The sequence below is a fragment of the Ambystoma mexicanum genome, chromosome 5q (genome assembly GCF_040938575.1).
Source record: "Ambystoma mexicanum isolate Mex_15411 chromosome 5q, UKY_AmexF1_1, whole genome shotgun sequence".
In the NCBI taxonomy this organism is placed as follows: Eukaryota; Metazoa; Chordata; class Amphibia; order Caudata; family Ambystomatidae; genus Ambystoma; species Ambystoma mexicanum.
The window spans coordinates 118,395,240-118,422,349 of NC_090933.1; the positions used below are offsets into that span (position 1 = coordinate 118,395,240).

The window sequence follows — 27,110 nt, forward strand, 5'->3', positions numbered from 1 at the left end:
GTCTCATTTGTTATTTTATCCACTTCCCCCTTTCCCCCTGAGTAGTCTAGAATTCAATTGTATATTCTCAGTTGGGCACTAGACACCTTAGAGGGATTGGAGGGCTCAGCAGCTCCTGCGTTGGATAAAAGAAATATTTGGTTTATGACACACATTTCCAAAGGTAATGAAACAGCGGACACACATGCTAAACATGCTGCGTACTATGGTGAGATATGGATCCCCCCCCAGAAAAAGAAAGATAAGGGGAGAGTGGGGGCAATACAGATGCTGATGAAGGGTGGGTACACTCATATCCCAGAGAAGGAAATAATGGAAATACAGGCAGCAGCACCCATGGCCGAGAAAGAACTGTGGGTCAAAAGGAGATGCAGAATCTCCCCCACAGACGCGTTATAGCGACAAAACAATACAGGCAAAATAGTCATGCCCCTGGCCTTATTGAAAACAGCACTGGCCCAACTACACCATCCCGCACACACAGGGAAAGAGGTGATTGCAGTACGAATTAAGGAAGGGTGGTTCTGTCCCGAATTAAATTCACACGTTGCAAATTTCATTAGTAATAGTCTCACGTGCCAACAATTTATGGCTGGTCACACACTGCAAGTGATCAAAGGTGTTATACCCCGGACGGAAGGACCCTTCTTACATCCCCACATTGACTACGTTGACATGATAAACGTATGTCAGGGGTACAGATACATGATTGTGGTAGTATGCCCATTTTCAAGGTGGATCGAAGCCGGTCCATGCTCCCATGCAGATGCCTTTAGAGCGGCAAAGTTCCTAGTGAGGGAGGTCTTCGCGAGGTGGGGGGTGTGTGAGGTATTGCGGTCAGACAATGGCCCACACTTCGCCAATGAAATGTTTCAGCACATAACTGCGCTCCTTGGCATCAAGCACAAGTTTGCATGTGCTTACCACCCACAGGCGAATGGTGCGTGTGAACGCCTCAACGGCCTCCTAAAAGAAGAGATAGCAAAGATCCAACAGTCAACCAAAAAGAGCTGGCTCTACTGCCTTTCCTTAGTACTATTTGAATTAAGAAACAGGCCAGGGTCGTATCACCACCTCACACGCCACGAGGTGGTGACCGGGTGCCAAATGCACCTTGCACTGACACCACCGTCAAGGGCCATAACAGACTGCCACTCTGTAAAAGCTGTTATTGGTGATGAGATGTTCGAATATGTAAATTCCTTGATTACTAGTGTCACCTTTATCTCTCAACAGCTCGAGAAGACGCGGGGCGGATCAAATACCACCCAACAAGAAGATAATACAATTGAAGGACAGGAGCAAGCAGCACATTGGATTGTAAGAGAAGGAGATCACGTTCTCCTTCGTAATTTCAATAGAAGGTGGAATAGCCCCAGATTTACTGGGCCCCATCAAATTGGGAAAGTAACTACTAGAGCAGTGAAGCTCAAGGATAAAGAGGTTTGGACTCGCCTGCATGACATCAAGCCCTACAAAGATCAGACCCGCCCTTGCGAAGACGACAGGGCCAACGCAGCAGCAACAGCAACGAAAGACAATGCAGCAGCAACAACAGACAACAGTGACACATCCCTGTCCCCTACCAAACTCCAGTCACCCCTAAGGACTCCAATGGACAATCGCCCACAGCCCACCCCATGGTCACGAGGTTCCGGAGCAACAAAAACACTGCCCCGGCCAAACCCGCCCCTGCCATTACCTAAATAAAGGACATTGCATAATAAACTGTCATATTGCACCACACTTGTAGACACATGCATGTTCTCTCTCTCTCTCTCTCTCTTTTGTCTCGCACATGCAGGTACCACGTCTTACTGTTTACCTATAAAGAAAAGTAAAGTAACTAACATTGCGTTTTGCCCAGGGGTAAATGCTGCACACGGGTGACGACACACCCGAAGCACTTTCACATCAATTTGTGTATGTAATAAAAAGACCAAAATATTTAAAGAAGAAAAAAATACGTGTGTATTACAACACGTTCCTTCTAGCCATATAACAATCATTCCCACATCTCCACGAACATTTACTAGCCCTAAGAGATAGGTTGTTAAGATACGCATGGGAGCAGCTTTTCGCTTGGGCATTAAACGACTATTTGATAGGGAGAGCTTGAATAAACAGAAGCGAAGTTGGCGGAGTAATGGGGTGCTGGGAAAGACCCCTGCTGCTAATATATGGGAAAGTATACACGAAAGAAGGATGTACAGACAGGGTTGTGGGGAGCGAAATGGTAACACTGACAAAACCAAATATAGCGAAAATAGACGATGAAAACAACAAGTGTTTCAACGGATGGACTAAGACAGCCGGACTGGTGACCTGGTTAGAGAAGGACGAAGACCCGGTATCAATACTTACACTAACTGCACTGACACTATGTTATCAACACAACAGAGACATACATGTCGGAAGGAACAGCAACTGCAAAAGGATAGTGACAATAACAAAGGAGGGTACCGGTACAGCGGTTCTAATGGACCACTATTGGGCCTGCGGAGACAAGGCATACCTGTGATGCTGGAAATGCATTGGAGAGACAGGGCCTCCCTGTCCTTGTCCTGTAGTCCTTTTTCATTTGTGTTCTGTATTGTTTTCTGCCCAGGAGTCCATGTGGGACTCCTGGCAGTGCAGCTCTTCCTGTTTTTGGCTTGGTGTACAGACCCATGGGATACCCTTATGGCACCCATGGGTGGGGTACAACCCTGTGCCCCTAGTGTATGTTTTTGGGCACCGGTGGGTGGCCCCCAGAGCAGGGTATGGGCTGGTGGCAGCTCCATGCTGAATTTGACAGGTGCTCCGAGTATCCTCCATTTTGGGATACCCAGGCCCTGCCATTGGAATCAGTTGATTCCTGATAGAAAACAAGATGGCCCCTGTGGCCTCTTGCTTTCTATTTCCTGTTACCTTGTTTTCCCAAAGTCCTGGGAAGCCCAGACTCTGTCCCTTCGCCCTGACTGGCTGTTGGGTGGAAGTTACATATATGGTGTTGTTGTGAAGTCCAGTCTAGACTGGCTGGAGCCTTCCCAGTGACTGTTCGTTGTGGGTACACCCTGTGGGTGGGACCTGGGTGAATGGAGTGTGTGACCAATATGCACTTCTTGTTGTGGCTGTCTGGTTTCTGATATGAGAGACAAAGACTGAGACAGCCCTGGCCGAAACTGGCCTAAATGCAGTGTGTAGTGTTGAATGTCTGGGTACTTGTCCCAATCCACATCCCTTGTTGTGAGTGTCTGAGAGGGAGGAGGATGGCCTGAATGCACTGTGTGCCTGATTGGCTGACTGACTACATGAATGCCCTTCTGTATGATTGGCTGCTGAGTGTGATCCAGCAGTGTGGATGAGAGACAGGATAGTATATCTGGGGACCTCTCACCACTGGAAATTTTTCAGAAGCTGTGTCTACACTTAAAGAGTAACTGGAACTGCTGATCCTCGACACCCAGCTGGAAGAAGAAGACTTGCTGTTGCACTTGCTTCGACCTGATCTGAAAGCTGCCGAATTCGAAGAAGACTGAGCCTAGAGAGGGCCTGGTAAGGCACCCTCTTCCCGTGCTCCGAGGGACCATCGATCACCACTGACCTTCACCGAAGCTCCCTGGAAGTCAGACCCTCGAAAGGCTGCCAACCAGAGACGTGGTCCGCTGAGGAGAACGAAGTGAAGTACCAGGACTTCGCCACTGTTGAAATCCATTGCCGTCGTCCAGGGTTCGCAGGTTTGTGTAACCGCTGGAGGCCGTTGAAGTTGTGTTGCCCCAGAAGAGGGGACCACTTGACGCCATGCCGCCGACAACCGGAGCCACCTGCTCCTTTGCCTAAGAACATTTGAATCGAAGGACTCCCTTGTCCGCAACATCGACCGCTTTGTCCTGCCGGAGAAAGTCAAGGCCGCCGACGCGCCAAGGAGAATCCGCTGGTGGGTTTCCCGCCACCTGAAGGCCACAAAGACTTCGACGACTCAACTCCCTTGCTGGGCCACAGTTCTTCACAAACTCTTTGCGGTCCTGAACAAACCAATCGCGGAGGTGCCCCGCACACCTCATCCTCGCAGAACGTCGCAGACAAGCACCGCCTGGATCAACGACGTGGTCTCGGGACCCTCGAACTTCTCATCGACTTCATCAATGCCAAAGTTCACCTTCTTCAACGCCTCTCGACGATCCGTGGCTCCTGCTTTAAAGTGAGTCACTCAAGAAGGATCCGTCGACGCTTCTTCGAAGAACTCTACTCCACCAGGTACACTGGGGGGGTAAAAACATTGTAGGAGAGAACAAGACTATTGAGCAATATATGGACTGGGCTTGTGATATATCTTTATTTTACAGGTTGCCCAGGTGGGGGGGGGGGATCTCCACACAGAACTGTGTCTAGGTAGCTTGGCCAGTATTCTGCCAATTGTGTCAACCATCTTGCTTTCCTTCCTATCTCTATTGCTGGTTTCCTTGTTATTGATCTGTGTGACATTCTGACAGTATAGTTGATGCACTTCAATGAGATCTGACAATATTGGTGGTACCACTTTAGAATTGTATATATTTACCATTGTTGATTTCGGAGTACAAAGTGTGTTATTGTGATAGTGTACATACCTTTGTATTACTGAAAACAGTCTTTATATAATTAATATTCAGTGTGTGGACATTCCTTTGTGGGGGCTTGGGGACTACACTGTACTTAAGAACCAGCTTGCATCACTTCATGAGAAGCTAGGCCTTGATTGCTCATCCATTGCTACCCTATAGAGAATCTTGGCGGGGGTCCTCTGTGCCTCTCCTCTACCATATAGAGAGCAGAAGTACAGACACCCATCCTCCAGTCTTTACTATACCATAGCTTTCCGCCATCCTGGAACGGACTATGTACCATGGTACACATAAATATACCATCCTTAGTGGTACCACAGAAAGATGTGACCTTGGGAAACATCCCTAAAATGGAAGAAGGGAATAAAAGGAGGATAAGATCTATGAGGATTGAAGAAGGAAAAGAAAATAACGGTACAAATATATTGTCAAGAGTAAAAAGACAAGAAGAGCCACTGACTGGAAACTATCTATGGGGAAGAACAGAAACAGCTCTCCGTGACATCCCACCAGGACACAGACTGTTTAGCAGAGCGGCAATGTTCTTCTCATCAATAATACATCCAGGACTGCAGGCGTATGCAAATGCAAAATGGCTCCAAATAACAAGATGGGAGCTAATGATGACAAATTCCACCGTCAATGGATTTAATGGAATAAAAGAATTGAGGGCAGTGCGAATGGTAGCACTGCAGAATAGATATGTGCTAGACCTCCTTACTGCAATGGAAGGAGGAGTTTGTGTAAAAATTGGAAAATCATGTTGCACATTCAGCCCTGCTAATGACGCAGATAATGGCACCCTTACTGAGGCAGTATCACAGCTTGCCAAAATGCATGCCAAAATGGAAGAAGCTGCTAAAGGAGTGAAGAAAGATGCCAACTGGTTTTCCTACTTGTGGTCATGAATGCCATCATGGCTGTCAGATGGCCTTAAAATAATAGCTGGGTGCATAATATTGGGAATGGCTGCTCTTTTAGGTTTAAGGATGTGGAGAGCTCGGACGGCACGGACGACTGATGAAATTATGGAAATGTTAGGTATGCACGCCTTAATGCCAGCAGAAGACGACAGACACACAGATATAATAATAAAAGAAAGGGAGAGATTGTGCAAGCAAATATTAGAAAATGACTCGCACCCGCCGTCTGTGAAGGTAGAAAACCAAAGGAACCCGAAGAGCTATGTTGGGAAGTGGGTCTACTGGAAACCCGATGGTGGATGTGTGTATATGTACTTGTCATTTGAAGATCATGTGAACCAGTATGGACACTTAGGAGGGATAACAAAGGTTTGGAGACCACGCAGGGACAAGAGAGCGGATAATTTTGTGGTCGACAAGGCGACCAGAGGGGGGGACTGAAGTGGGAAAATGGGAAAACACCCTCCCCCCATTCTCATCCAGACCCTGGCCTAGAGGATAACGGCCCAAGCACCCCCTGCGAGAGGAGTTTGACCCGCTCACCTCCTTACCAGACGACAAGGTACCATGTGTTTGTGGCCCACATGCACGAGGAGCATGCCCACTACCATGCCCTGGCCAAGCCGACGCCTGTGACATGGACCAGATCGACTAGAACAACAGCCGCAAAGCATCAACATCGTTAGAGATGCCATGACGACATAGCCAACAGACAAGAACGCACGTGCCACCATGCACACTGATCACTCACACTCCAACCCGCACGAAGAACATGCTCAGTGCTATGACATAGCGGACTGAGACACTCACGGAAGTGCATCGTTGTTATTTTTCACATAAGCTCTTCAGGCATCTTGCGTTTCTGCGGTGCTGTAGGAGGCCTGTGTATACGCTTGCAGACGCTTCATGCTACCCTACCCCCATAGAGATGTCATCATACATACATATATATATATATATATATATATATCTACTACTACTTGTGATACTCTGTCACCCTGCGGCACCTATGTTAGTAATTATACATCGCCTCCCAGGAAAACTAGGCCCCAGTAGGCCGCCAGCAAGAGTCCCCAGGACGGAGCCTCTAAGACGAAAAACCTTCTCGAGACGAAAAGCAATGCGCTGACCATGCAGAACGAGTCCCTGCGAGAGCCCACCACCAAGGCCACAATGTTGCAACCCACAGCCACTAGCAAAGACCTGTCCATTGTCCGCCACTAACACATAGTTGCACAATATTGCCAACACCAGGCACCTTTCGGGCTGGGAACAGCGATGGTCCCAGGCTTGGGGGCTCACGAGGGGACCAATCAGAGTACGAGGGGCTCCTCACTGACGCCATTTCGGGTAACCAATCACCAAGGGTCCCCATGTAACCACTTTATTGTAGCAAGTTGTAGGGACAACCCAAGTGTGCCACCTGACCTGTTCTTATCAAATAACATTTGTCCATATATGTACCTATACTAACCCAGCCACTCGGGGAGCAAACTCAAAGTGGCGATAGGTTTTGTGACGGTTTTTCCCAGGTGACGAGAGCAGCGTGTCATACTACGGTAAAAAGGGCCTGCGAGCCCCACTAAGAATGAGAGCGTCTCCCCGGATGCATACAGACGGAGAACGATCCCTGCCGTTACTATAATAAACAGCAGTAATTACTTTGCTCTTGGGTGTGCCTCATACTCCTTTTGGGACGCGGGAGGAGTTGGGGCCTCCCCAGCCCCGGAGGTCCGCGGACGGCTCTGCCGGCCCCCGGGAGATCACCCCGACACCGTCGCTCTTCTTCTCTTGTTTTCCAACACAAATTTTGGACACCTGCAACCAGTTAACAGGTTGCAGGTGTGTGTCCTTACTCAGGTTTGCCTGACCATGATAAAAGGGACATGCCTGACTCTCTACAGGCATCTTCTTCGTCCCAGTAGTAGAGTGGTAAAATGTACATAGTCTTTACTACTCGGTCCCCTCTTCCCAGTACTTTTAAAATGTCAAATGTGGGGAAATTAGGGGAGAGGTTTTGCAATAACGCATGAAGGTTGGCCATTATTAGGCAAAGGGGGATACCATGTCTCACCTGAGGGTACCCCCACTCCCAAACTCCGAGGACCCTCCACTCTGGTGATCCTCCCTCACTCTCGAACCCCAGGGTCGGGTTTAAAGAGTGATGGCCTTTCCCTGGCCACCTGAGAAGAGGATCCAGGAGGCTTAGGAGTGAGAATACCCTCAGGTTTTTCAGTAGTACTGATGCTCTCCATATGCATTCTTGGTATTAAGATGTGTGTAGTAATTATTGTATTGTTAGGAGGTAATTCCATGTTTAACATTAGTCAAGATTCTGATAGACTTGGATTTATGATTCTACTGGCCAATATTACTAGATTAAAAATACTCTACTTCTATGGTCCCTGCAGCAGCCATTGCCTCTGGTTGTGTATTAGATTGCTGTATTAACAACACTTCAATAGAAACATGGTTTCAATAAGTACATTTTGTGATACATGGAGTAATTCACGAGAGGTCTCCTTATCACCCTACATATGATGCTAGCAACATTCTAAACATTACCCCTTGTAGGGACTTTTCATAAGAATTTATGTCATATGTGATGTCATCAGTGATGTCATCAATGATGCCATTTATGATGTCATCTTTGCTGTCCTGGGTGCTCGAGTTAGCAGTGCATGGTGGTAGCGCAAGTTATGGTTGCATACTTTACCATAACTGTTCAATTTCTTGGGTTTTTCAATTTTACTTGTAACCAAAGCTTCTTTTGAACAGTTTTTTCACTGAATTTGATAGGTTTTTATTAGTCCAACCTAATATAACGTCCCTTGTGGGCTGACCCGCGACTTGATAGACTCGCCCTTCGCGCAGAGATGGGAGGAGGCCCATCGCAGGGGGGAGGAGGGGATTTAATGGAGTCACAGGGGGCTAGCAGATGTATCGAGAAGAATGCGCCCAGAGGAAAGGTGCTTCACATTTTTCTCCCCCGACATGGTAGAGGATTGATTATGTGTGCCTTGGTAGGTGGTCAGATCATGATAGTGCCTGTATGAACCTGCTTTTAGACAGGCTGAACAGATGGGCCTCACTCTGGAGATGCAAGGATTCCTTATGGAAGAACACAGTGTTTATGGAGGAGCTACGAGGAGCAACAGAGGAGTTTTTCAAAATAAATGATACAGGCGAGATGGATCTATGTGTGGTGTGTGAAGAAGCGAATGTAACCTGGAGGGGACTGTTTATAAGTGAAGGGGCGAATAAGAAGAGAGAGGAAACTGAGCAGGTTACAGGAAGAGATTGGCCAGTTGGAAGGGAGGATGCTGGAACTCAGGGAAGTGGATGAGGACCTTTTGGAGGTGAGGGCGAAAAGACATGCACTCAAAGTTAGAAATGGGGAATGTAATCACGAAACTGTAGTACCTGAGGCAGAAGCTTTATGAAATCGGGAATAATGTGGGAGCTAGGCTTCAGGTACAGAGGGAAGAGAGATGGGCGAAGGAGATAATTTAGGTAGGCAGGAGCTTCACCACCTTCTATGAGGGGTTATATGCGGCAGTGGCGAAGAAGGTTCAGATGGTGGACTTTGAGCAATACCTCAGTGGTACTTCCCTCCCGAAGCTAAACGGGGCTGAAGTCGGGGGATTGGAGGGTTGGACACCCCTTTCATGTCAGAGGGAGTAGCAGCAGCTATTGCAAGAATATCAATGGGGAAAGCACCGGGGGATGACAGATTCACTATTGGTTTGTTTAAAATGTTTGCAGGATTGCGGGTCGCTCAGCTGGTAAAACTCCATAAAACACATTGTCAACTTGAAAAGCGCCCCAGAAACCTTTTGTCAGACTAATAGTCTTTCCCAAGGAGGGAAAGGACCCTCGCTTTTGTGTGTCGTACATTCCCATCCCTCTCCTAATAGTTGATGCAAAGATCTTTACGAGGGCACTTGTTGTGAGAGGTGAAAAGGTTGTATGCACAGCTTTACATGGGAGGGGCGGAAACAACTAATCGCATACAAAATATTGATGCTCCCGAAGGACTGGAGTAGGATTGGAGAAGGGGTGTAGGATTACCGGACTTGACTTTGCACTATAGTGCAGCGCAATGGAGGGTATTGGTGAGGCACTTAAGGGTGTACAAGGATAAGCAGTGGGCGCACTTGTAAAGGTTCAGTTTGAGACCAGTAATGGTAGGAGAGTGGTTATGGGCTCTGACGAAACAGAGGATGTTGTCTCTTCTCCCCTGGGTGGAGACCTTTCCCATGGGGCCATGGTGGTGAATACACAGTACAATAGTGCCCCTGGGTGTGGTGGTCAGAGGGAGGATCATGTTTTTTTCTAAAAAAAAACTTTATTATCAACTCATTGTCACATTTATTTCAGTACAAGACGTTTGCTCATGCTCTTTTCAAGGTTAATTCTCAGATTTCACAGCCAATACAGATACAAATTAGAGGCCCTTAATCAGGCTGCTTGTCATCGGTGGCAATGAGTCCATTTTGCATAGAGCCTAAACAAAAGGGAAGAAATAACCATAGTAATAATAATGATGATGATGATGCTAACACATTCCCCTCCCCCAACCCTTCCCCAACTCAACAAGTATGGCATGATTACAGATCTCAGGGATCGAAGCTATCTATTACAGCATGGTACTCCTGTGTTGTACCCCCATTTTCGCCTATAGCACATGTACAATTTTAAGGAAGGTCAGCTTATGGAAGTGTTGTTCCTTATCTTTTACATAGTCGTGAAAAGGGAGCCAAGTTTTCAGGAACTTTTGGTATGTCCCGCCTCTCAATGCCCACACCCTTTCCATGGCCAATATGCCCCAGATCTTAACCCACCACCATGCCAGGATAGGTCCTTCTGTTTTCCAGCTCTGGGCCAGGAGGATCATGTTTAAAGGTGCCAATTCAGCGCCAGATGGGGGAGGATGGGCGCACCTACCACCTTTGAAAGTAATCGGGGGGGGGGGCACCTTCTAGGGGGGGAAAAACACAGGTACACAAACAAACTGCAGTCACACCACGAAAGGAGGCCTCACAGGGAAATGTAGGATTAGGGATGCATTGTGTGTACCATCGAACAAGGGACGTTTGTATGATTAGCACAAGATTGGGAACAACATATCCCAGGTAAACACATTTAGCAGGGTTGCCCCCAGGATGGCCCCTGCCCGGGAAACCCTGCACCGAACACATGATCAACAGATCACGGGCCAGGGAGGAAGGAGACTGAGCTCAAGCTGCGCATCACAGGCAGACTAAAGCAGCTAAGGCAACACTGGGTGATGTAATGACAGGGTGGCAAGCCAATCCTGCGGGCACTCAGGGGCGGAAGGAAAATGGACTTGAGGCAGGGACCCGTTCACATGGCCACTAGTGCCTATCGGCAGGTGGCTATGGGAAGGGGAAGCTGAACGGATTGGCGTTCCTGGGAGAACCAATCAAACAGTATGCTTTTGTGTTCTTGAGAGGTGGCCAGCCTTTGGAGTATTCACTACAAGGTCTGTGAAGGCCAATATCCGGCAGGTACTGTCTGAATGTCTCCCTTACCGCCAGAAACAGGGTGTTTCGTGTTTTTTGCAAATGGTGCTGACCAATGGCAGTATAATAAAGTTTGGGCAGTCAGATCAAATGTTATGTTACTAACTGCATACTGTTCCTGGGTGGGGTGAGAATTGATGTGGTGCCACATGGGGAGGCGATGAGTTGGGATACGGTTAATCTCTTAGCCTCAATCACGTTCTAATAACATACATTAGCTCTAAGGACATGATGTATTATAACTAATGAGTTTCTTGGGAACCACAACAAAACATGAAGAGTTTAAGCTACAACGGTTTCCAATTCCTTGCCTATTGTATTCGTAGTATAAAACTAATGTTAGCTGTAAACCCAGATGTCAGCTCTCACCAATCTGTTCCAGTCCACTGATCTGTTTGATTTGTGCTTGCCCAGCTGTAATCAACAGGATTGCTTCTTGCCCGGTGCATGCTAGTTTCATATGGTGGGATCTGAGGACCCCAGAGTTCAATCATATGAGAGAGGAAGCCCCTTATGGGATTAGGGACAACACTTCCCAGAGAATGCAATATAATCCCGCTTTAATTCAAACCCCCTCTTTACCAAAGAGCAACCCTTCTTTTCTATCTGCAGATAGGGCCAACATGCTTTGTTGTACAATCCGTCAACTTAGTACTTCAGATCTGACTAGAATACTAGGGAACACGATTGCTTTTCCATATAAAGACTGCACAAGCACTGTGAAGAAGAGGCCCAGAGGGATGCAGATCACTCCAGAGAATCTGAGTGAATGGTCTAGCCTTCCGCAATTTTTGATTGGTCCAGAACAACCCAACAGGAAAGTGCCAGAGTTTAAATCCCAGTCAGCTGCGACACAGGGTGAGAGCTATCCTCCGAGGAGGAGAATCGAGGCAGCTGGCACCCGACGAGCAGTCACAAGAACCACACCAGCAAGCCCGGTAGAGAAGTGGGAGACGCTGTGCAGGGAAGGCAGAGGTACACCGCTGGTAGTCCAGGAAAAAGGGACAATGTGAGCAAGTAGCCGAATCAACCTCCCGGTGAGCCCCAAACGGGAGAGCTGCAATGTGAAGCAGAGCCACCCCAAGAAGGACACTAATGGCAGCAAAGCGACAAACTGCGAGGCCAAGTCTCCAAGTACTTCAGGAGCCTGGCAGTAGGACGCTGTTCCTCGGAAGATGCAAACCAAGAGAAAAGGTATGCGGGCGGAGGGAGAAGTGTGCAAAGCATTTGAGAAGGGTCGGAGACCATGAAAGTGGTATGCAAGTCTGGGACACATAACCCCTTGAGAACAAGAGAGCCTGGGAGCTTAAAAGTAACTGAAAGAAGTGAAAGAACCTCAGCCTTGGCAGAAGGATCAAGCCGTGGTGAACATGTATTTCGAGTCTGGGTCCTGCACCCATATAAGAGACCGATTCTGAAAACCGCACGAGGGTCTGGGACCCTAAAGAGTTTTTAAACATTTTAAAGGGACACAAACTTGGCCGGACAGTAAATCAAGCTGTGGTATTGCCATGTTGTGAGTCTTGGACCCGCAACCATATGACGACCAAATAAGAGTGTGTGCAACCCTATGAGAAACAGACTGTCCAGAAAGAAAAAATATGTTTGTCAAGAGAATAAATCAATGTTTTGTGATACAGCTTTGCGAGTAAGAGACCCACACCAATTTGAAGGCCTGAGAATTAGAGGCTCTGAAAACCTAAGAGTAGAAGAGACTGTCCATTGCTGAAAAGTAGAAGATAAGCTCCTAATCGGGATCAGTTGGAAGCCAGGGGAAAACAGACAAACCCTGGTCATTGGAATACATTGGAATATCGTTTGTGAAGAACAACATTTATTTTTTCTTTGAACACTTCAGTCTTTGAGAACTTTGAAGCGACAAGAACTGTCCCAACTAATTTACTTTGGAGTCCTTTCACGTTAGTCATTAGTTAATAGGGTTAGGGTCAGAAGTAGGGTTTCGGGACACGACAGTGACAGACTATTTTAATTTGGAAATTATGACACTTTTCCTTAGTTTTCTTTGAGGCTGGGAAACCCCTCTTAGTTTTAGAGACAGAAAGGGGCTTTCTCCAACCCCTTTATTATTGTGAATAAAAGTTTATAACCAAAACAATGCCACACTTGTGTCCGAGCCTTACCCCTGCAACCTCACAGCTCCTAAGAGGAAGTTCCCAAAGAGGATTAGGGAGCACTGTATAATGGTTTGATCTGGGACATCTGGAGTAAAAAGCCGGGAAATACATTGCCCTCACTGTTGAGTCATCTATTGGCACCACCAGTGAGAGATTATATCCCCGACCGGCTAGGTGCCAGGGATGGTTTGAGGCTGTGGTGGAAAACGTGGGTGAACTGTGGAGCAAGGGGAGCTACATCTCGGTTCAGGAGTTGGAAGTCTCTTTGAACATTGGGAAGCTCAATGTTTTCGTACTTACAGTTGAAGGGGTTGCTGATGGCAGAAAAATGGAGGTCAGAAATACAGCGGGAACTCACACCGTTTGAGAAAATACTGCATGCTCGAGGGGATTACCAAGGGGCCAATATCTAAACTAGATGATGCATTGGTGCTGGCAAAAGGGAACAGCATGTCCGGACTTGGAGGTAGATGGGGGAGATATCTGGGATGGGAAGTGGATGAATTTCTATGGCAGAAAATGTGTAGAGGAGCATATAAGACTTCCATAGCCTGCCAATACACATTGCACAGGGTGAAATTGTTGCATAGGTGGCAGTATGATTCAGTTGGACTCACTAGGGGGAACATCTTGGACAGTCTAAGTTGTTTGCATGCGTTCTGAGAGCACAACACATATCGGCCTATTTATTGGTCCTGTGAAAAGGTGCAGGTGTTTATAGGGAGGTTCTGGGGTGGATAAAAGAGGCAGAGGGTATAGAGACACAATTGGATCCCATGTTGATTCTTTTTGGGTTGGAGGGATTTGGAGAGGGTTGGAGTCCTCCAACACACATGGCACATTTTATGTTAGTCATGGCAAAAGCTTGCTTAGCAATGCACTTGAAGAGTCAGAAATGGAATGGGCCGCTAAAGCCAGGGAGATCTAATTAATGGAGAATATAACCTTGTCACTCCATGGCGTGGGCTCTGTTCTGTAAGGGGAATAATCCTCCTTGTTGGGAATATTTGATGGGAAATAGGATCCCAGGTAATCCAGGGACACGGAGTACCAGGGTAGTGAAGGCATGAGGATTGTAGTGATGTCCAGTGCAGACCTCCCCCCGCTAGGCTTCACAAGTGTGTGGTCAATGGGTGCCAGACTGGAGTGGGAGGCAATGCTCCCCCCCCACGTTTGGAACGGGTTCATACTGGGGGAGTTAGGTGCACAACAGGGGTGAACTGAAGCAGTCTCTGCATCGTGGGGTGGGAGCGGGATGAGGGGTGAAAAGGTGAAAGTTGATATGGTGCCAATGCAAAGGGTTTTTGCTGACAGGTCTATCTTTTTGTGTTGAAAAATGTATAAGACATTAAAAAACAAAACAATTACAAATGAATACTATTGTTAAATATGTATACTGTGACAACATGCTCCGCGCCATTACATGTTACATGCACTATCTTCGAAGAATGTGCTCCTTAGTGGAGGCCACACTTGGATGATTTTTAGTAGTTTCAAAACAGCACAGATTTTGGAGGTCCCTGCGTGATTAGAATCACTTAATTGTAACAAAAATACACCTTGATTTTAATTGTACTCACCTGAGAAATGGCATTTTATTTCAACACATTACACAAAATGCCATTTTAGTTATTAACAACAAAGAGCATACGTGTGGCAGAGCAGCATATGTACTCACAGTTAAAGGCCTCTCAAACCAGGAATCGATAAATGCCTGCAGAGACTGGTAAAGTCCTTCAATTTGATTCTTAAACTCAATATAATCTTTGTCAAACTGTAATTAAAGAAAAAGAAATAAACATTTGAAATGCAGCATGTCACATAGATATACCAACTGATATAACTTAAAACTGTAAGACATCGTGGTGCTCAGTAACAGGGACGGTTCATTTTTGCATCCGTTTCTAAATATTTCAGCCCTATTCAGAAAATTATCGTTATATACGGGAACCTTGTAAATGAAGTGAAAATGTACTGGTACAGATGGATGGAGACACTAGAGTCACAAACTTGTCCCGCTCTGAAACATGCTTATGAGCGCGATACAAATAAAATATCAATACTATCAACATGTTATTACTTTTCCTTGTTGAATGGGGCCTCTCGTGGCATATTGTAATGTCAATCACTGACGTAATTACCAGTGTCACAAAGGCAAACACAAAAACGTGTAAGAAAACAGCCCAGTTGGCTGCCATCTCTTCCACGGTCCCCATGGTGGAGTGGATTATGTCACAAACTATCACCAATAGCATCAATTAATCACTTTGTAAAATCAGTAATTCCCACGCTCATTATAAAATGTATCAATAATGGAAATCACAGTAGGAGACATGCTTTGACTCTGAAGCGCAATGGTGCAATTGACATGTTCTATATATTTGTATTTCTTTCATTCTTCACTATTCTGTTCTCCCCTATGGCTTCTTGTCCTTCAGTCCTTTCCATCTATCATTGTTGTTCATTTCTTAGCTTTTCCTTTCCACCCTTTCTTCTCATTCCATCGTTCCATTTATTTCCTTCCTTCCTCGTTTCTTTCTCCATTTCCTATATTTTCTGTATTTCATTTAATCATGGGTTATTCCATTCCATCTTTCCTTTATTCTATCCTTTCCTCTTTCCAACGAGCATGCATTATTTATCTTCTCCTTCGTTCCAGCAGTGTATTACTTTCTTTCCATCATTATTTGCTCCATTTCACCTCTTCTTTTTCCTTTGTTCCATCTTTTTCATTTCTCAGTTCTGTTCCCCCTATGTTCTTTCCATCTCTCCTTTCCTTCATTCTTTGCTTAACTTGCAAATCTTTCCTTCCATTTTGCCCTTCATTATTTCTTATTCATCCTACCCAAACTGTGTGTACCACTAAGTAGGATACTGAACGTTCCAGCTTGAGATCCTCCCAGATAAACATGAGTCAGCCACACAAGACCACCTTGATGTACATTACAATATTAGACCAATAACATGTAGGCTCACTAAACTTCTTACATTTGTTTTAAGAGAGGACCGTTATTCAGAGGACCATCCAAATGTATCAATAATGTGTGAATTTAGTGATCCAAAGGGTATTTCCGATTTCCTATTATTGACTCCCAGGGCACTAAATGCACAATTATAGTGTTTTCTAGCAGTTGTATATAAATCCAGCCTTTTACTACGTACCAATCTCTTACATGTTACCAAGTGGGAGGGAAGGTGTTTGGCCGAGGTGTGCCATACATAAACAATGTACACAGCCAATTTTGTTGGCCTCATTGCCTTGCAAGGAAAGTGGGGGCTGAGGGGTTAGTTATTACTGGGATAGATGAAAGGACCGGTGTGACTTCTAAGGTACTGATGCGTGCAGGCTGGAAGTACCCAATGTCTGATGTGTTGATGGGTACCGGCTGGAAATACTTGATGTCCGAGGTGTTGATGCATGCAGGGTGGAAGTACCAGATGCTCTTCATCTAGAGGGGAGAGCCTAAGAGCTTCATGGAGCAAATGTTTTACAAGCCTAAGTGGTGCTCTACTCAAAAACGGTGGCAGATTTGTATGAAGAATAGTACTTCAATAATGCGTTCACACAGATTTTAACAGTTATAGTGGACTTAGAATGCTGATAATTATACTCTAAAATGGCCCGTTCTTCCCAAGACTAGAAATGGTCTTTCCAGGGCATAATCGGTTGTGGAGGAGCAATATGCAGTAATTTCACCTATTTTAATGTAGTACATGTTTGGCAGTTGCTGCAAAATACTTTGACCATTTCCCGATTTAAAATGTGTGATTAAGAATAAATAATTGTGTTAATCCTGGATTTGTTATTTATCTAGTACATGGCAAGATACTAGTCATTCCAACATCCAGACAAAAATAAATAAAAGCAATGCCAGTACAGAGCAAGGTTAGCATTGTTTGTATGATGATTGCAAGAGGGCAAAAGGGAGTGTTTCCATATCAGTTACACTTCACATATGGAGAACAGAAGCATCCGCGTCCAAGTGAAATATGAGATTTTATTTTTGGTGCCTCTTCAGAGATGTATATTGAGTTAGCGTTTATGTAACCTGCACGCGTTCAAATAAGTGGGCGCACTGGGAATCCCCCAACTTGGTCCCAGCACGGATCCCAAAACTGCCTGAGCTACAACACTTCACCGTTGTGTTTCGCAATCCCAGGATAACTTCCCTCATCTTTCCATGTTGGGTTTGCCAAATGCTATAAAAAAAAAACCTTAATGCGCTTAGTGGCTGTACAAGATGAAAGAAAAAGCTGTCATGCTTTGCACTGACCTTGGGGAAATTATACAAAAACATGACAAACAGGTATTTTCCCTCCAAATAGCTTGAAAATCAGCCAACTTTTGAGATGACATTACAAAGGGCACTAACTATTAACTAAATATCTACAGCTTCTTGTACAGCTCTCTCAGATTCTAAAGGCCAATTCCTACACTCTACAAAATGTAAATAAATAATAAACTCATATTTTTCCATACTATCATAGCAACTGATGACAGAAGATTTTTTTTCACAGAAAAGGATTCGCTTAGGGCTAAGAAAGATGCATATTATAATATTCTAACATTACGACTTTCACTAACTTTTTTTTTTTTTTTTTTTTTTTTAAATCGGGTCACATTTGTCAGTCATTGAGTAAAAACAAAATAGAAATGCGTTCATGGCTTCCTCTGTCAGTCATCACAAGAAAAGGCTGCGTCAGTGTAGAGGGCATGTATCAGCAGCAGGCCCTTCACTGATGAACCTAGGTAAAATAACATTAAGGACTTGTCCTCCTATTCCATGAAGTAGGAATTGCTGTTCCAATATGGCTCTATTCGCTTAACAAAATGTTGTGTAAAGACTGGCTGCACTAAGCAGAGGTTAGCTAGACAATGAGCCAGTGTTCAGCCCTTCCACTTTGCTAAACGCATGAAAGGTATCTTTTAAAGGTTGCGCAAATAGGGTGACCATTGTTGGAACGGAGGGCAAATTAATTCTGTGTTTAAGGCCTCAAACAGAAGTCACTGTGCGTGAACTGGTGGAAAGAGCTTGTAATTAAAGCCATAAGTAAAGTGGAGACTCTTGACATAACAATAACATCTGTTGAATACACAATTTGTTCTGCCTTCTGAGGATTAGGGTGACATTGTGTATGTAGACTGAACATATTTGAGTTACTATCTCTTGCAATTGAATAACAAATGACCTATGCTGATGCAAGATTACTTTTTGTATAAAACAAGACGCTGTGTACTATCAGGCCCTTCACTTCTCCACCCTCCCTGAAATACTTGTCGTGGATGAACCTGAAGTCCGCTCGAGTCTATGATATGTGCAAAATAAATCTTACTTTGCAATTTTGAAACTCTGTCCGAGATACTCTACTTTGTTTGAATTATAGGGCTTAAAGGTTTCAGTAATTTGGGAAGACTAGCCTAGCCATAGCATCCATGGGCTAGCTGATGCAAGCCCATGGTTCACTATGTAACATACTGTATTAGGAACCTGGAGTAAATACTCACTTCTTTTCCCCTTGTATCCTCCTCTCGGGTGGCCAGGGAAAAGCAATCGCTTTTGGATCCCAACCCTGGGGTTGGTTATGCAGGGAAGCGTCACCTTGGTGGAGGAGACTTGGGGAGTGGGCAAGAGGATGTACTAAGGTGAGACATGGTTACCCCTCCCCCCCATTTCCTTTTCATAGTGAATCCTATATCCCTCAGACCTTAGTAGGTTGTCAGGCTTTTCTCTGTTCTATCCTTCGAGCTTTTCCCCTGAAACCCCTGCTCATCACTGGGACGAAGAAGAGACCAACTAGGAAGACACATCCTCATTTTGTTGTGACAAATACCGGTCAGCCTCGTTTTGTTAATACAGACACAAAACAACGTCAGCAATATACTGAGACAAGGAGGAGGACAGGCACGAGTAAGGCAGAACTGCTGTTCTAATGGTGAGCGGCCTAGTCTTTCCTGGACTAATTATGGTGGCAGGAAATTTAAACCCTGACCTCGTTTGGTAAATGGAGTCGGTTGTGTGCAGAGTCAGCTGTCCAGACAGATGCATCTATGGAAGAAGCTAGGTACAGGCAGCATCGGTGTGGACAGCCGAGCACTCGAGACCCGGAAAAGAATGCAGAGTTTATGTACCAGGAAGTGGAGCTGAAGGACGCTGGAGGTCAGGGGAGAGCAAAAGAACAAGACCATAAATATAAGCATTTGTGAATGCCGAACAAAGCAAAAGCCCAGTACTTTTGAATACCGAACAGAGTAAAAATCAAGTACTATTCAGGAATCAAGCATTTTTATGAATACTGAGTGAAGAGAAAGTAAATAAGGTTTTGTGAATGCCAAAAAAAGTGAAAACCAAGAACTTTTTGAATGATAATCATAGTGAAAGCAATTAGAAACACATTTTGAGTACCGAAACGAATGAAAGCAAGTGTTGTGTAAGCTTGAACATTAAAGTAATTGAATGTTTTTGTGAATCGGCCCAATTACAGTGAACTGCAATGTATGAGAAAACAAAAAGGAAAAGTAAAGGAACCACATGTTATGCATATTTGCAAGAGCCAGGAGAATACTGGAAGATGCAATTAGTGCATGATGGCACTCGGGAATATTGAGTGCAGTGAAAGAAAGGTGGTGAATTTGGCTGATACCATGAACTATATTATCTAAGACAAATATTGGCAAAGACAAGGGATACAAAGAAGGGTATGATGGGAGAAATCTAACATTGGTAGCAACCAAAGGAGTTCAAGGAAAGCGTAACAGGTGCATTGTGATCAACCAAGCCACTGTGTAGTGTGTGGAGCAGGTGACAGAGGTGGAGAAATTACAGAGCACCATAAAGCGGACGCAGTGGCCTAATGTTAATGGAAAAGTAGCAAGGGAGGGCAAGCGGTTGCGTGACCTGTAATGAGTGGACGGTGGGGTCCAACAACTACACATAGACCATGTGCAACCCTGGATGGAAAAGTCAATTTAAAAAAGCAGTGGCACAGTGTTAATGGAAAAGCAGATAAGAAGGGGCATCGGTTGCATGACCTGTAATGGGTGGACAGAGTGCACTCCGTTATGGAAAAACTACTGAAAACACTCATGAAGAAACTTGTGTTGACACAACAATAAATGCTTAGAGGATTTTGAACTTGAGAAATTCAACTTCTTATATGAACTGTTGAAAAGTATCAATAGTATAAGAGCTGGGAAGTGTCCTAAGGAATTGTGGCGTTTTGAAAAGCTGGAATAATTGACCTCTTCGGGAAGGAAACCCCCATACCTTGTGAACTGTTTTGAAGTTGGGGAAGGGGAAGCTGATTACAAGCCAAGGCCTGGAAGAAGCTCTGAACTTTACTTTGAACGCTATTCATTTTGATGCTGACATCCCTATACATTGTATACAGTTAGAATTGAGGGCAGGTATAGGTTTTGGACAGAGCCAGACATTTTCTTTGGATTTCCTGATGCAGACTATCCTTAGTTTACTTTAGGTAGGAAAATCCCACCTTAGTATAGGGCAAGATAGGCCTTACCCCACCCTGCATTTTTGAGTTAATAAAAGTTTGTGGAGAACACTTGAACCTATTGTCTGTGTCTATTTCATGATGCCTTAACAACTGGCACACGTGCCTGGCATTAAATCGGGATGCAGCCTCATTAAAGGCTGGATGAGTATAAAGACAACTGTTGGGCACACATATAGAGTGCGCCCTATGAGGCAAAAAAAACACATGGAAAAGGAGGCACTGAAACTCCATGAAAAGGTGCATCCTACGTTCACTTTTCTAAAGCATGCATCATACCAATGGTTGGCAACATCCTGCAGCCACGGTACACAACTATATGAACATTATAATGACAAATTATAACTAGGTACAACATAGAGTCAAAAGATCATTATGGCTCAGGAAGCAAAGCCAAAGACATACTTGTATGGTAACCAATGTGATGAAGTCAGGTTTTATGCTGCACAAGCAGTTTCTCAGCAAAAGGCATCCCAAACATAATTGTAATGGGCAGACAGAGCCAGTGCGAAAAAGATATGATGGCAACGCAATGTACATACGGGGAAGCCACAGGTATCAGCATTCCACTGCTTGGAGTTGGAAGGCAGCCATGAAGAGTTAGGTAAGTCACTAGTCTTACTGCTTGTGCCAGCTTTTAAGGGCTTACTAAGGTGAAGTCTCTCACAGGAGCTCAGTGGGGTCCAAAGCCTTATCCGGTGCATCAACAAGGTAACCTTAAGTGGGGGAGCTGGGATCATGGCATGGGGCACATGGGCCTCACCCTGGTATGACAAGACGGCCAATCGTAAGGGTGGAGGAAGGGGTTTCCATTATTGCAGGCACAATGCAATAGGGCAGAACGCCCGACAGCGCGTCAGATAAGAACAGGTTTCACCCAATACCAACATGCCCTTTCGCAGGTGCCACAACACTGTCAGGCAATAAAAGGTTACCAGCACACAACAGGGATTTACCCATCATTAATTTGTGCACCAACCTCTCTCGTGTAATTGGATATCAATCAAGAAGAACGATTATATGTTTTGATGAGTGGGATGTGATGAATCTAGGGAATTCATCCTCTCATGTAGAGGGTAGGCAATCCCTAAACATGGATACATGTTAGCCTACCTTGTCTCGGGAACCTAATAGTTTTCTTGGTTTTATGTGATTTAAAACTGTATAATAGCTTGCAACTTCCTATACAAATGTCTTATATGGTTGCTGACCCTTTTCAGGCACTGTCCACACCTCAGAAGAGAGTGGATAATAACCCCACCGCTTCGTTGTGTGGAGGATAAAAACCCAATCAACAGTGGACATGTGCAAGGGAAGTCCGCTGAGCTGCAGAGAAGGAGCGGCCTCCTCCTGGGAGGTGTGGCAGAGAAAAGCGAGCACACGGCCGCCACCGCTTAGCAATCCTGCAGCTCAGGATCACTCAACAATCCTGCTACGACCAGGACCACAGAAGCACGGACAACAAGATATTCCAGGAGAACTCCAGAGCGGTGAGTGAGTGCGCAACACGGAACAGACAATGAAGCCCCACAAAAACACAGCAGGATGGGAATGCCAGCTCCATCAGATTGGGAACATCTGGAGGAGGCCGGAACAAAGAAACAACATTGGCCCACCTAAATGTCTGCCTGGACGAGCACCACACAGAAAGAGAAGATACGCAGTTGCTCAAGGGAGCTGTGAGGAGGGCGGAAAGGCAAGGCAGTGTGAGAAAAACCAGTCCCCAAGACGGTGTTTTGAAGGTGCTGATTCAGCGCCATACAGGGGGCCGGACATACAATCTGCGGAAATCCCGCTCCAAGCACATGATGAACTTACTCAGGTCAGGGGGGCAGAACTCACACTGCATTACTGGCCGACTGAGTCAGCTGCAACCACATGGGGTGATGTCAACACAGGGCAGCAAGCCAATCCAGCAGGCACTCTGGGATGGAGGGGAGGTGAACCTGAGCCAGCAGTCCATTCACATGCCTACCGATGCCTATCGACAGGTGGTCATGTGAAAGAAAACTGAGCGGTGTGGCGTTCCTAGAGGAACCAATCAAGTGGTAGGTTCCGTGTCCCTGGGAGGTGGCTAGCCTCCAGAGCATCCACTACATGAACTGCGAAGGCCAATATTCGGAAGGTACTTTGTGACCGTCTCTCTAACCACCAGAAACAGGGTGTCTCGGGGATTTCTTATTCTACAATTGGTCATCACCATTGCAAAAGAGACAACAGTCAGCACAAATCTTATATCACTCATTACTAACTGTTCTGGGGAGGGGTGAGAATCATTGTGGCACCACACGGGAGGGAAATCTTGGGATATTTTTTAACTGTTTGCTCCAATCACATTTCACTAACATACGCACAGCACTAAATGAATGACATAACACAGCCAATGACTGTCCATGCCTCACTTAAAGGCATCTTTCCTCCACTCCCCAAGGTCCCTCCACCCATGTGATCCTCCCTCACATATCCAGCCCCAGGGTCGGGATCCAGAAGTGATGGCCCTTCACTGGCCACCTGAGAGGAAGGCCCAAGGTGTACCCTCAGGTTCCTCACAGTATTGAAAATAAAAGAAACCTTTAACCCAAAATGCCACCTTGTCTGTCTCCTGAATCTGACATACCACAGGGATCATTGTTTTGTTTGGTAACTAGTGATAATGTCACCATGGAATATATCACATGGGGCGAAGTTTAGTCAAATTTGCCTCCAGACTACAACCAAGTACTTTCCTCAAATATTCTAGGATCATTTTATGTTTATATGATCCTCCCACATAACCAGGCACTATGATACATATAGTATGTTGCAGGGCAACCAAAATATGTTTTCATTGATTTGACATGATATGAAATCAAATGGGTGCTTGAGGCAGCATGCATGAAACCGGCATTGACAAAGCCCATCGGTTTGTCTGCTGCATGTGCATTTCCCAGGCATTGGCGTCATATGACCAAGTACCCAAACATTTGCCAACTATTTACATCATATGTCAGGTAAATATCCTCATTGGTCAGGAGCTGTGTTATGTGCTCTGGTACTCTCACATCAAATGACAGACATTACCAACAAAATCCACAGGCCTCACACAGTTGCCATCCAATGTCAAAGCACTCACACCATTTTCAAAGACAACATCAAATAAATCTAGAAAGGCCAGATTTGATTCTGCCCTGCTAATGTTTTACAATGTACTGTAAACTCTGTCAACTAACTTGACCAATTCAAGGCAAGTGACACGATCCCAAATCAGTGTTTGCCTATAACTTATGTGATCCAGAAAGGAATGTTTGTACAGGAGGAGTGATTCTGTGGAGAGCATGGTGGGTGCAGGAATCATTCTATGGAGACAAACCTAGCACTCTGCAGCAGTAACCAGCTGTGTGTAGTGCGAAACACAAATCTCCAAAATAAACATTAAATAAACATGTAGATTATATTTGAAGGCCCTAGCATTTGATCAACATTATCGGGGGCTCCGCCTTCAATGGCAGGCCCCTATAATTATTTGTGCCTTTAACACACATATGATGTAGCGAGGATGCAGCCAGCCCTACAGATAAGGTGCGTATCTTGGCTTTATACGCATGTAATTAAAGCCATTATGGAGCATTTACTTTTCTTCTGTGTACCGTTTACGCTGTATTTATTTTCATTAAAAAGCATACTTTCTTCCACTAGATGGCAGTAGAGGGCACTAATCTCCCTATCTGAGTGTATTACAAAACATCTTTTATTAAATCACTGAAAGTAAAGTGGGGTTAACTAGATTTTTGGAACTTCTAGTTTACCATTCATGCTTAACATGTTGCCATGTGGTGTTATTATGCGATTTGTGTTTTTGGAAGTAAACTCTTTAAGACATCATTACTGTAGGCCTTGAAATCCAAACTATTTGTACTGAGTAATGCTTGGAAGGTATGTGGTCAAATTTGCAGAGTGGATTAAAATCCCTGCTTCACTGTTCAGCTGAGGTTTGTGATCCTGGTCCCCTGTCCCCATACTCCAACCTGCCTCCCACCCCATCTGTCCGGCCATCCTACTCCCTCCTTTTTGGATGCAACCAGAGGACCACTAGTTCCTTTTTTCCACTTCCACCACTGATGTGATTAGCGGTCATGGGCTTAATTTGCTGTGATGCCTGTTATATCCGAGATGCAGATTCTTGGCTATCTAGGAGGAAACCTATCAGGCAATCAAGACTGCTCTCCTAGGATGGAAGTAGAAGATGGGGGAAGGTACAGACAAGTCTTTAATACTCGAGGAGTTCATGTGAAGTTATATTAAACAAGCAGCAAGGAGTAAGCCAAGAGACAAACTTTGTTATGTGCATTATATAAATGGTCACTACTATTAATGCTGCAGGTCGAACAGTGGAACAGAGGCCAGTCAGGCTTTTTTAGTAGTAACTAGTTGGAAATAAATCACTTGCAGTAGCAATTTCTATTTTTGCTAAAAAGGCACAGTGGCAAAATTATTTGTCCAGGATAACACACTTTAGTGTTGAAGTAGGGCTTTGGGACCAGTCTTCAACTTATGCACTCGCCTGCATTTCTGCCTAACTGTAATTGCCAGAATTGTGGCTTTTGGCTTTGTACACAAACAACAAACCAGTAAAACTATAAATATGCCTACATAATGCAGTTCAGCTTGCATGCACTTTTTGGTTATTTGAAGTGATTTTGCTAACTAGTGTCTGGCGATCCACATTAATTTCCTGCAGCAGACAGTGGTAAAGGTAGATTAGCAGTTTGTGACTTTTGCTAACATTATGTGTGCAAGTTCCTGTTAGTAAATCAAATGCCAACAATTGCTTATTCACACTCCCTCTGCGGGCAATACATCAGTCTCAATCTATAGTAGTTCTTAACAGAGTTTCTAGGCTCTAGAATTTTGAAAATGAAGCTGTGTAAGTACCAGGTACTTGTAAGTTATTTTATGGCAGAATATTTTCCACAAGTGTAATAAAATGGTTAAAGCCAAGCCAGACAACTTTGATCTACAACTCTTTTGGGCTACGAGTCTGATTTTACATATGCATTGGGTGTATGTTGGATACGTGTTACTCTCTTGCAAAGGAGAAAACTCATTGTTACTCTCTTGAAATTGCATTTACGCTCTAATTTGAAAAATCATGTGTAAAATACTCCCACCTCAAAATCTTATCTGGAGCACTGGATGCAGCTGCTCTTATGTGACAAGCTTGACGAATGAGGTAGAGATATAGACATTGAACCGTAAAAAGCAATTATTTCAGAAAAGCAGGCATTCACGACAGATTTCCCCAACAGGTGAACTATTTGGCTTTCCCAATCTATCGGCTGACCTGAACACCCATAAATGCACGGATCTCCCTTTGTAATGGGAAGATAGCTTGATGGCTTCATGTCCCCAATGTGAAGGTTTATTTATACTATGTGTCACACGTTAAAGTTGAACCAGCCTTTTAGCCTTCAAACATGAGCGTCACTTACCTGGTTAAATATTGATATTAGAGCATGTACACATTTATTTAATGGTGGGAGGCAGGTGTCTTTAAAAATACCTGCGTTGTTTGAGCTTGGTGTCGGCCTGCATTCGAATATATCAATGTTTTGAAAGGTCGAGCACAACACTGGCATTTTTCTGCCTCTAAATATTAGCATCAGTTGCTGGATTATGCAGAGAGATGGATACCAATAGAAGTTTACTGACAAAATGAGATTGCAATATTCATTTCAGTAAGGTAAGAGTAAGGAATATATAGTGCCTATGTAATATATTAAACCCATATTGCATTACTCATTCTTAATATTGGTGGCCCTTCTTATAAGAGGAATGCGTTTCTGTAGCTATGTGCGTCCAAAAAGTATTGCTTTTTTTATAAATCGTAATATAGTTGTAGTCCAAAAGTATTAATAGTTAATTCCAGATTTCATTCACTTGGTTCTGCAAGCTAATGCACAACACTTTATTGCTCTTAGTTGGTCAAATAAATGATATTTTACATTTCACTGTGCTTAGCACTTCTTCCTCCAAGCTGTGCTCCATCTGCGTTTCCCTGATTCCAATCCCAGCAGGGCTGTCTCTGCCCTTCATCTTTCAGAAGGCTTTTGAGCAACATTTTATTTGATGACTACTCACACATGCCAATGGGAGAGCAGTGTTTCATAACAAATGCATGAAAGGATCAGAAATGACCCAGTCATGCATTGCCCAGCTCACCCCCCCAACCCACCACACGTGAATGTGCTCATGGATAGAGTGTTTGCACATCCCATCACTTGCTCCATAAAAGGTTGTTTAGCTCTGGACCAGGGTGCTTGTAGTTCAGTGACAAGTGCCTACAAGTGAACACTGGAGGGCCCCAACCAGAAACCCAGAATAGTGAGTTAACCCTAAACTGCTCCAACCATGTCAGTGATGATTTCCTCTACA

General features: G+C 44.7%; 1 protein-coding gene across 1 annotated transcript in view; it reads right to left on the reverse strand.

Annotated features, from left to right (window-relative positions):
* Nucleotides 1-27,110, reverse strand: part of LOC138497282 (dynein axonemal heavy chain 5-like) — a 1,499,851-nt gene that overhangs the window by 1,260,048 nt on the left and 212,693 nt on the right. Inside the window, exon 16 of the mRNA XM_069620634.1 lies at nucleotides 14,869-14,964. Within this exon, the coding sequence (XP_069476735.1) occupies nucleotides 14,869-14,964 (96 nt within the window). The remainder of the gene's footprint in view (nucleotides 1-14,868; nucleotides 14,965-27,110) is intronic.